The 12,175-nt window shown below is 45.4% G+C and overlaps 1 protein-coding gene across 2 annotated transcripts in view; it reads left to right on the top strand.

Moving 5' to 3' along the window:
* OSBPL1A (oxysterol binding protein like 1A) overlaps nt 1-12,007 on the top strand; it is a 95,912-nt gene extending 83,905 nt beyond the window's left edge. For both annotated transcript variants that reach the window (XM_056854213.1, XM_056854214.1), the window contains 2 exons: nt 602-692; nt 11,727-12,007. In XM_056854213.1, the coding sequence (XP_056710191.1) occupies nt 602-692; nt 11,727-11,829 (194 nt within the window). In that variant the 3' untranslated portion in view covers nt 11,830-12,007. The remainder of the gene's footprint in view (nt 1-601; nt 693-11,726) is intronic.
* The last annotated feature ends 168 nt before the right edge of the window (nt 12,008-12,175 follow it).

Raw genomic sequence — 12,175 nt, forward strand, 5'->3', positions numbered from 1 at the left:
GGACATCCCATATCTGGACTGATCCAAAAACCAGACCCTTCGAGCCAGCATGCAGGCAGATCCATGCTGCCTGCTTTCAGTGTTTCCTCTCACCTAAAAAAATAAAATACAGTGTACGCTGCATCGTAAGTAGAGACTGAAAGCTTGATATTGTTAGTTTGTTGTTGCTCTTGTTTAACAGCTGATACAGGTATTCTGGTGAGACAGTTACACCTTTGCTTTCTGATGGTTCAATGTACACAAAATTGTTAAAAATATAGTTTAAAGTTACATTCATGCTATATGTATAAAGTGTGTATAAAACATAAATGAATTTGGGTGCCATCCCCAAGACATCTCATTATGTATGTGCAAAAATTCCAAAATATTCCAATCTACAGAAAGATCCGAAATACAGACCACTTCTGGTCCCAAGCAGTCTGGATAAGGGATACTCAACCTGTATCCAGTTCATAAATGGAATAGAACGCTTAGGATAATCCTTGTTGCAAACAAACCAGCTTTAAAATGTGTGGCTACAGCTGTTTCTCAGTACTGCAGCTACCCATTCTTCAATTCAGATTATAATTTAACAGATCATATTTTTCTAATTTTTTATTAGATTTAGCTAGCGAAGAAAAGAAAAGGCTTGAAGAAAAACAAAGAATTGCCCGCAAAAACAGGTCTAGGTCAGAAGAAGACTGGAAGACGAGGTCAGTGAAGTGGGATGAACCTTTTCTATAACAGCTGTTGATAAATATTGTGGGTAATCTGAATATGTTAGCATCTTGTTTTAAGGTCTCCCTTGGAAGGTTAACAGCTGAAGAGGAAGTTTAGGTTTAGCCAGTGAAGCTATACTGCGGCTATCAAAATCACTAAGTCTGAAAAGCCTCAGTTTCATAATTTTCCATCAGGAATAATCATACTGTAGTTGTTAATACTGACAAGTAGGTTGGGCTACTGTGATAAAAGTGGGAAGGAGGTCTGTTTACTTTGGTTGTTATTTCCTTACATTTGTTGATATGTTTACGTTTGTCAGACCTTGGATTCATCATTGGCCACTGGTATTTAGGGGATTAGTTGTTCGTGTGAGAGGGGGGAATGTACACACAAGCTTACAGATATATCCGACTTCTGAGGCTAACTAGGTTCTAAGTTAGTCACTAGAAAAGACAATATTGCTAGGAAAAGTTGAAGGCAGTAGGAAAAGAGGAAAACCCAACATGAGATGGATTGACTCTATAAAGGAAACCATGGCCCTCAGTTTGCAAGACAGTTAACGATAGGACATTTTGGAGGACATTGATTCATAGAGTTGCCATGAATCGGAAGTAAATTGACGGCACTTTACACGCACACACAGTTAGAACCCAGAATTACTAGTCATAGTTCTGGGTAAATTTGAGGAAAGAAAGGTGCGAAGTATCTACATCACTCTGGCAATGTTTTGTTATTGATAGAGATGGACACAAGTCTGTGAAAAGTATATCATTTCTTTCCAGTATTCAGTTCATATGGTTTGATCTTGAGCACATTCAAAATGCTATCTGCATTTTATTTTTTAATTTGTGAAGTAACTTGGCCTCTGTGCAGCTCTTTGTTTTAGCAGTAATAACCATGCTTCAATATATGATTCTTCAAAGCAGTACGCATGTGCATTGTATTTTCAAATGTGTTCTGGATAATACTTCCATTGCATGTGAAGTGACACCATTTCATTACAAGCCTGTGCTGTCTGCTTGCCTGCACATATGCGAGTATATACACATGTGCAACACCTTAGTTAACTAACATACAAAATCTTATGTGTGTGTTCAGGAAGTAGAAAGATGGTGACAAAACTGGAAGCAAGCAAACATGCACACAAACGAAAGTAACTTGACATCTTGTTTTTTTGGTGCACTCATTACTTCATACCAAATTATGTTCTTCTCTGTACTTTGTACCTAAGGCTACAATCCTATATATAATTGGAAATAAACCCAACTGATTAAAACAGGACACATTGCTAGGATTGCACCAACGGATTTTGTGTGACTGCTTCATTTAAGTCAGCATAGTTCTGTATGTTTTTACAGCACACTAACTCACAGCCCTGACCTGGATAGCCCAGGCTAACCTGATCTTGTCAGATCTCAGAAGCTAAGCAGGGTTGACCCTGGCAAGTATTTGGATGGGAGACCTCCAAGGAATACGAGGGTTGTGACGTGGTGGCAGGCAATGGCAAACCACCTCTGAACGTCTCTTGTCTTGTAATCCCCACCAGGGTTGCCATAAGTCAGATGTGACTTGACAGCAAAAACCCCATCATAGTTATGTCTTCACTGTAGATATTTTAAAAACCTGGAACCATAATTGAAAGTACAATCTTAAGACTGAGAACGCTGACTCTTTTTCACAAAAAAAACTTTGGGGAAATTATGAAGTCCTCTGCTCCTGCATCTCACTCACTGATGTTCATATGCTCCTGGTAGGTCAGTATCCACTATAAGCTGGAAAGTACGAGTCTTATATTTGCTGACAGGCATAGGTGTTATCCAACCAAGAGAGCTGCTCAGTGCTCCCACAGCACAGTGTCATCCTTGTCTAGCATTTCTATCAATGGTGGTTTTTTGGGGTTTTTTTTAGAAATCAGATTATTGATGGCTACCCATTCACTTGTAAAATTGAGGGATGTAAAACAATAATAGAGCAAGCAGGTGAAGGGAAGAAAAACCTGTGCCATCCCATGTCATTTTGCTGTGCTCTGTTTGAAGCATTTGATTTTCTCCAGGGAAGCCTTTTGGAAGCAAGTTAAGTTAGGCACAGAACAGAATAAAAATGCTGACAGAATAAAACTGGCACAGGGTGTTACGTGGACATGTAAGGTTTAATGCTCCTTACAGTTTGTTTAAAAATAGGCCCCCACCCACATCAGGATGCCAATAGCAGGAAGGGACAGAGGAAACACTTCTCACTATGCCTCCATGTTCCTGCTCTCTAAGGGAGACTTCTAATGGTCAGTAACACAGAAAAGTGTGATACTGTCTGCCTGAAATTTGGAATGGTGGGTGAGGAGTTCATTTTCTGACAATTAAATCCTAACTGGGTGTTTCCTATTGAGGCTAACAGAAACAGCTACTAAATGGGTTAAAAATGTAATGACACATTTTCAGCTTAGTTCAAAGAATCCAAACAAAATCAATAAAACAACCAAAATAAAAATTTTATGTGCATTCCTAATGATTCGTTTTCAGTCTTCGGTGCAAATACACATGTGGGGACTGCGCCTGCGCGCAGGCCTGCCGCCAGAACTTTTTATTAGCCTCAGACCTCTAATTGGGGATGCCCCTCCCCTTAGCAGGTGGGCCGGCTTCGCTCCGAAACCACCGCGTGCTCCTGGGCGGGGCATCCCCTCCCTCCTCAGTTCCCTCTTTGCCGCCACCAAGAACAGAGCTTTCTTTTGACCTCAGAGTTTTTTTCCTCCTTACTCTTCAATCATTTTCGATTCGTCACTCCAACTTCAGCGCAGGTCTCTAAGACCGTCTCTCCGCATACCCTTTCTTATTCCTCTGGAGAAAAGAGGAGCTTGCTATACCTCGGTCCCCTCAGCCACGTGCTGAGGGCCGGGATGGCCCCCAAGACCCCGTTCAAACTCTGTCCTAGGTGTGCAACCAAGATACCACACACGGACCAACACAAACTGTGCCTAATTTGTTTGGGCAAGGGGCATAACGTTGCGACTTGTGGCATCTGCCAGAAATTCTCCACCCGGGCACGAAACGCCCGTGCACACCGCCTGAACACGGAGCTCTGGAAAAAGGCCCTAATGGCTCCTTCCCCATCAGCCAGTTCCAAGACGCCAAGAGACGCGCAATCCGTCCGCTCGGCACCGACATAGCCAACGCCCAGATGCGTCCCCGCAATCGGATCCGACGCATGTCCCTAAAAAGCATAAGCACAAGACTAAGCATAGGGATAAGCATAGCGGATCCGGCCGAAGCCTAAGCCGGCCACCCCTGCACCAACGACCTCGGATCCGACGATCTTCCAACCGGCAACAATCTTGGTACCGAGAACCCCGTCCTTCCATTTGGGCTCCCCGCTCCAGTGTTTTTCTGACGTGGAGTTGGATCCGTTAGAAGACTCTCTTCTGCTCTCGGATCCAAACCCCTCTGATCCAAACCCTTCGGATCCGAAGAGGACACCACAGCCTCCTGCACCTCTCGCAGCTCAACCTACCATCTCACCTGAACTGGTCCGTGATTGGATTGAGTTTTGCAAGTATCGTCAAATCACTCTGCAGGGCAAGCCTCTAGTTTTGGACACTCCACAACTACCTTCACCTTTTACTCCACTGACTCAACAGAGCCCTAGGGTTGAATCATAGCCAGATGATTCAGAAACCAGAGCATCTGTCGACAGCTCTGAAGGCATCTCCGAACCTTCCCCTGACTAGTTGGTGGGTGATACGGATGCAGTCTCCCCCTCAGAGGATCTAAGGCTTAGGACAGAACAGATGATAGGAATGGCGGAAGCCTTAGGATCATCCAGGCAGAGGCTACTCGCTTATCCAAGCAGGAGATCAGCGCTGGCAAGCATGCAGCTGAGGTTGCGGCCAGGTCCATGGCATCAGCCATTACACTACGATGGCACTCCTGGCTGCGCACTACAGCTCTCCCAGTGGAAACGAGATCCCAAGTCGAAGACCTCTCTTTCGAGGGAGACACTTTGTTTGCCGCTAACACCACAGAATTTCTTACAAATATCAAGAAGGAGCGACAAACAGCAAGGTCCTTAGGCATTGCTCCCTCATTTCAACCTCAACGAGATAGGTTCCAACCCCGCCACCAGGGTTTCGGATCATCTTTCCAGAGGAGCCAGCGGTACCACAGATTCCAGCCGTATCCTCCTCAAACCAGATTTCAACACCAGTCCAGCCAGCAGGGGCAGCGTAAGCACAATTTTAAGAAGAGGTCCGCGACCGGCCACCAGCAGAAGGACCAGAGACAACCCAACCAACGTTTCTGACTACCTGCCCCAGCCAACCATGAGGACTTCCCGTTCCTGAATAGGTTGGCCAAATTTGCTGAAGCTTGGCGCAATATTTGTTTGGACTCTTGGGTCCTTAGAGTTGTGTTAGAGGCCTATCGCCTAGAGTTGAAGGCCTAGCCCACCTGTTCACCCGCTAGTTCAGCACGGGATAACCCCTTTCCAGAATTGGCCCCCCAGTTGCAGGAGCTCCTGACAAAGGGAGCTGTACAGAAAGTTTCTCCTACCTGTTCTGGGTTCTTCTCCAGGATATTTATGGTGGAGAAAAAAGATGGAGGTTCCAGACCCATTATTGATCTTAGAGCCCTCAATAAATGTTTATGCATTTCGAAGTTCAGGATGGTCTCACTGACGTCTGTTATGGAACTTATCACCCATGATACGTGGTTTGCAGTGTTAGACCTCAAAGATGCGTACTTTCACGTCTCTATACACCCTGACCACAGAAAATTCCTTATGTTTCGTTATGGTTCAGAGTTCTTTCAATATACAGTGCTCCCTTTTGGACTTGTTACAGCCCCTAGAGTCTTCACAAAGTGTGTGGCAGTCATTATGTCATACCTCAGGAGCAAAGGGTGCAGCGTTTTCCCATACCGACAGCCCTAGTACCTTGTCGTCTCACCTTGAGCTGGTCCGGTCCACATGCGATAGTTTGGGTCTCATGGTCAATCTAAAGAAATCAAAACTGACGCCCTCTTTGCGAGCATAGTTTATAGGGGCAGTTCTGGACTCTAGCAGGGGCAAGGCTTTCCTTCCCCAGGGAAGAGTGGTGTCAATTAAACGGATGGTTCAACATTTTTCAAGGTGCAGACACCAACCAGTTGTTTCAATACAAAGGCTACTAGGGCTCATGGCCTCCACCACGGCAGTCACTCCATTTGCTAGGCTGCAGATGAGGGGGCTCCAAAACTGGTTTATTAGAGCTTTTGATGTATCTCGACACTCCCGTTTTCACAGACTCTCTATCCCTAGAAGGGTTCTGAGGTCCTTACAGTGGTGGCTCTCGGAGCCCAACCTGCTCAAGGGTGTTCCTTTTGGTTACTGGAGCCAGGAGTTCACTCGCACCACAGACGCCTCTCTGGAGGGTTGGGGTGGCCATTGCAACGGCATTTCCATACAGGGTAGATGGGAGACAAGAGAGTCATCCCTACACATCAATATGCTAGAACTACGTGCTGTACGTTGCGCACCTACCTCATTCACAGATATGCTGCGGGGCTCCAGAACTCTCCTCCAGTCTGACAACTTGTGCACAGTTTATTACATCAACAAACGGAGGCACGGGATCCATCCCCCTATGCCTGGAATCTCTCAAAGTATGGCAGGTGGCTCTCTCAAACCACATCCAGTTGAAGTCAATACACATAGCAGGGATACACAACACCTGGGCGGACTCCCTCAGCAGGAAGTTCCTTACCAATCACGAATGGGAGATACAAGAGCAGTTTCTACAGCCCATTTTTCAGGACTGGGGGACCCCCCCCCCCCCAGGTCGATCTGTTCGCCACCAGGGAGAACAGAAAAGCAGAGGAGTTTTGCTCACTGGCAGGGAATGACCCGACATCCTTAGGGGATGCTTTTCAAATATCCTGGTCGGGCGCCCTGTTTTATGCCTTCCCTCCCTTCCCACTCCTGCCAAGGGTCTTGGGGAAAATCAAGGCAGGCGGCACCTCATGCATACTAATAGCACCCCAGTGGCCCCGCCAGATTTGGTTCACGGAACTGGTGAGCTTAGCGAGGGGAATCTGCAGGAGCCTCCCCAATCATCCAGAGCTACTCAGGTGGGGCAGCCTATTCCACCACGATGTGAACTGGTTACATCTCACAGCGTGGAGAATCGCCCTGGCCAAGATGACACACACTCCTCCCCAGTGAAGGAGGTCATACTACAGGCCAGAAAACCTTCTACCAGATATTCATATGATAGAAAGTGGGAGAGGTTTGACAGGTGGTCCAAGACTAAAGGTATCTCCCCTTTCGTATGTTCACTCCCCAGGGTACTGGATTACCTGCTGGAATTGACCAAGACGACTCACTGTATCTTCAGTGAGGGTGGATTTAGCCATCTCGGCGTTTCATGATAAAATCAAAGGGCATACTGTTTTTTCACACCCCCTTTCCAAACGCTTCCTAAAGGGACTTAATAATTTGTTCCCTCCTGCTCCTAGATTGGTCCCTCAGTGGTCCCTCTCCCTGGTGCTGGCCAAACTTATGCTGCCTCCATTTGAACCATTAGCCCACGCACATCTATCGTTAGTGTCGGCTAAGGTGGCATTCTTAGTCGCAGTCACCTCGACAAGGAGGGTTGGAGAACTTGTGGCCCTCAGAGTTGATAGTCCTTTTCTGAAGATGTACAATGAAAAGGTAGTGTTACACCCGAGCCTTCAGTTTAGACCCAAGGTGGTCTCTAGTTTTCATTTAACACAGGATCTGGTTCTTCCAGTATTCTTTCCTAGACCAGCCTCCGAAGCTGAGAAGACCCTTCACACATTGGACCTCAAAAGGGCGGTCCTCTACTATATTGACAGAACAAAACACTTTAGAAAGTCGAAATCCCTTTTTATTTGTTATCAAGGACCAAAGAAAGGGAAACCAGCATCTTCCTAGTCCATAGCTAGGTGGGTGCTTTCTGCGGTGAAGCTCGCCTACAAGACTGCGAACAAAACATGTCCACTAGAGATTCGGGCCCATTCCACCAGGGCCCAAGGTTCTTCCGCTGCTCTGCACAGAAAGGTTTCCATCGGTGACATCTGTAAGGCGGCAACATGGTCGAGCAAGGACACGTTCGTCAGACACTGCGCCTTGGATCTGCAGGCTAGAAAAGACGCAGCAGTGGGAAAGGCGGTCCTCCAGATGTTGTTTTCCTAGATCGACACCCACCACCTAAGGGTAAGCTTGCTAAAATCCCACATGTGGGGCTGCACCGAAGACTGAAAATGAAAACAGAGTTGCACTTACCTGTAACTGCTGTTCATTGAAGTCTTCGGTGCAGACACACATCCCTCCCTCCAACCCCGCTGTCGACCTAAAAAAAAAAAAAAAAAGAGGGGAGAAAGAGTGAATAGTAGAGTTAGTATCAGACAGTTGCCTGAGAACCTGGACTTCAAACACTAGGTAGCAGCTGGTCTGGCAATTTACTTGCCGTGGTGATGCAGGGGTCTGCATAGCTATTAGATTCCCTTGGTCGGTGGCGGGCGAGGAACTGAGGAGGGAGGGGATGCCCCGCCCAGGAGCACGCGGTGGTTTCGGCGCAAAGCCGGCCCGCCTGCTAAGGGGAGGGGCATCCCCAATTAGAGGTCTGAGGCTAATAAAAAGTTCCGGCGGCAGGCCTGCACGCAGGCACAGTCCCCACGTGTGTCTGCACCGAAGACTTCAATGAACAGCAGATACAGGAAAGTGCAACTCTGTTTTGTTAAAGCGTTCAGTTTTAGCCCCAATTCATTCTTCATGTCAACTTTTTGGAAGTAGCTTATTTTTTGGCAGCATGCCTGTTTTCTTCAACCATTCACTCATTTCAACAGGATGTTCTAGTTGCTTGCAGTCAGGAGGTTAATGCACCCAAGTAAACCTGGGCTTATTGTACAAAGAATGGGATGGGCGGAATCACTTCTGTACCTAAATGGCTGACGTCAGTGTCATGAGGCTTTTAGCTGTTCTTTTTGGAAACCAATTTATCTGTTTTTGCAATAAAAACGTGCTTTGAAAATGCTGCAACATGAGCTGCTCATAAGGCATTTCAGATCTTCTGGCAGGCCTCTCCTTTCATGCTACACAGCAAAACATTCCTTCTCCAAATAATTGAGAATGTCCACTCACACTCCTCCCTAAAGGCACCAAAAGGAGTTCCAGCTATTGGACAAGAACACTAATCAGATGATGGATTTTTAAATGGCAAACACAACATTTGCACTGGTTGAGTGTATGGCAAAAGGCGTCTTTTAGGGTGAAAACCAGTGGGTGGCTGGGACAATGGCACATTGTTCATTCACATAGGATCATGAATGCCTGATCTTATGTGTCCTGGGCTCCTTGGTCACTGCCCGGCTAATACTTGGCAGGCTGAAGCATGTGCAGGGGCAGAATGGGTTACCAGACTGAACTGCTGAGGAACTATTTATTTTCACTTGTTTGGGAAAATGCCTCCAAGTTTCATGTTTCAATTGCCTCATTTTTCATTATGTTATCAGATGAACATAGTGAGGAGGTGAAAGGTGGTGGAGCTGTTTTTCTTGTTTCATTTTAAGCTGAATCCCTGTACTCTGTCCTAAGTTACTCATACAAACATAAGAAAAGCCCTGCTGGATCAGACCAAGGCCCATCAAGTCCAGCAGTCTGTTCACACAGTGGCCAACCAGGTGCTTCTAGGAAGCCCCCAAACAAGATGACTGCAGCAGCACCATCCTGCCTGTGTTCCACAGCACCCAAGATAATAGGCATGCTCCTCTGATCCTGATCTGATACTCAAAATCTGAACAAAAGTATTGTGAACTAGAAGACTTGAACTAAATCCATTTATTCACTTTTACATTAGGCAGCTGCCAGAGAATCCTCCATTTAAAAATAATGATAATGAACATCGGGTGGGGATTTGGAATGTCCTCTTGAGGAGGGCATCTTTATTGCAGAAGCCTTCATTCTGTTCCTACGTGTCAAGGTATCTTTCAGTAATCCAATAACTAAGAATTAGGAGTGAATATTGGAATCTTCTGAAGCTTCTACTTGGTTTGATATTCAGAGAGCATTGGCTTGGATCAGACGTTGTGGCAAACCATGAATGAATCTGGGGAATCCTTAGGCTTCCACACTCCTGCTCCTCTTGTATGTAGCCTGATAGACAAATGTTTCTGCTTTTGTGGAAAACCATAGCTTTCAATTACATCCAAACAGGGAGTCCAAAGTGGACTCCAGGGGCTTGGCTCAGTGGTAAAGCAGCTGCTTGACATGCAGAAGGTCCCGGTAGATGATCTAAAAGACCTTTCCTGAGACTTGGAGGGAGATTGCCAGTTGAGTAAACAATACTGACCTTGATAGACCAGTGGTCCGACTCAGTAGAATTTAATTCAGTAATTAAGAATAATTCAATAAATAAGACTAATTCAAATGTCTTTTTGTCACTGTAAGTTGCATTTTTGTTTTGTCTTTTTCCAAAGTCAAACAGTGGCCCTGGCTCCCAGGTTTGATCCTTTCTAATACATATTTTTGCTTGCTTTTCTGACATGCTTGGCTTTGCGTTTAAGGTTTAGAGTTGTGTCCAGTTTCTGTAAACAATGACATTCCCAAATATGAATTTGGCCCTCTTCCCAATTAATTCTGGCATCCTTTTTTTCTAAGTCAGATAAAATGACTCTCTTTTCTGAACAGTGCTGTAAATTTGGATCACTTCTTGTTAAATAGGCATTGCATGTATGTTGATATGCAGGATTATTTGGATCCACCTCAAAAGGAGAACAGGGCTTGTCATTTTCCCCATTACCATAGCATTTGTAGATTGCCAGGTAGCACTTTAGTTTATATACGGTGGCTCATTACTTCGTACGTTCTTGTTAATGTGTTTCACATAGGCAAGTTCTGTGCTTGCCAAAACCTGAGGCACAGTCCCAATATAACAGTACACAGGATATGGTGAACTACTGGGTTGGATCCAGTGATGTCTCAGGCAGTGACAAGCATGGCTCTTCCCCACTCCCCCCACCAGCAGTCAGTTCTGACCCTAGTGTCATGTGGAATAATGGCTGTGCAGGAAGGTGGGTTGCAAGTGTGGGGAGGGGGAAAGAAGTGCAGTCTCCCTTCATGCCCCTTCTATCAGCAGCATGCCTCTGAGAGAGGAGGGAGGGGTTTTGCCTACATTCTCTTTCTCACTGCAGCGCGCTGACCAGCATAGCTATTACACCATGCAGGTGCCAGGACCCCGGGGAATCAACTTCCGCGGGGCTAGAAGTGGCTTGGAAGGGGGAGGTTGGGAATGCAGAAGAGATCTTGTGTGCACAAGGATTACAAATCAGATCAAACCCATTCATCTGACTCCATGGTTGCAGTCGCAAGAATGCTTCACTGTAGGTCGACATGATGGGTAAAAAAAAATATTGTGATGCTTTCCTGTTAGAATTCAACCTAATTGCAAAGGCCTACCTGAATAGTAAAAAAAATTTTTTTAATTCTGACCATTTCTACTGTATGTAGATGACTTTTCAGTTCCTTTGTAATTCTAGTGTCCTAATAAGGACCCATTGTGAGATTCGCACCTTACAAGGACTGGCCCCAGACCTGCTTCTAACCAGTCTGTTCTCTAGGTGAGAGAGCAGATGGTTTTTGAAGAGGGAACCAACTTAGAACCTCGTTCCCAAATTTGCACCCCTCCTTAGTTATAAGCTCCTTGAAATGGGACTTAAACTGTTATGCCTCTTTACTTCCAATGAAAACTAAACACCCTCGCCCCTTTTTCTCTTTCCTTGCCATTTGTTTCAACTGGATACAATCAAAAGTAGTTACTAGAGGAAATGGAGTGATTCAGTTAAGTCGTCCTTAGTTCAGACGTGATGAGGATGATAAGGGTGCAGAATGGGAAGAGGGCGGGTTATAAATCTAAATAAATAAATGTCTAGTATGCCCATTTGAAAAGTCGTACATGCAAGACGGAGGCATGTGGCACTCTGCATATCTCTTGCAGGGGAATAAATATGCTCTTTCTAAATGTGTGCCTTTTCCCCTCCTTTCAGGTGGTTTCATCAGGGTCCTAATCCCTACACTGGTGGACATGACTGGATTTACTCTGGGAACTACTGGGACAGAAGCTACTTTAACTTGCCTGATATTTATTAAGATGCATTGGGAAGCCTGAGGCTAACATTAACAAGTCTTAATCAGTTTTCAGTGTTTTCCCTTATTCCTATACTTAAAACTGACTTCTAATTGAATATATTATTAAGCAGCTTCTGCAGCAGCTGTGGTGGCACAAGATTGTTCTTTGGGAGGAAATATTTTTATCACTCTCCCTATATTAAGTAATATATACATAACTTACAAAAAAACAATTATGGGTGCTGTACATGGAAGAGACCTAGCCACATTTGCTGAAGGAAGCAATAAAATATTCAGTCACCCGGAAATGAAACACTTTGTCTTTAGGTCCATGCTCGCTGTGATGACTTAATGGAAGCCTGAGATT

The sequence above is a fragment of the Euleptes europaea genome, chromosome 8, assembly GCF_029931775.1.
Source record: "Euleptes europaea isolate rEulEur1 chromosome 8, rEulEur1.hap1, whole genome shotgun sequence".
Classification (NCBI taxonomy): Eukaryota; Metazoa; Chordata; class Lepidosauria; order Squamata; family Sphaerodactylidae; genus Euleptes; species Euleptes europaea.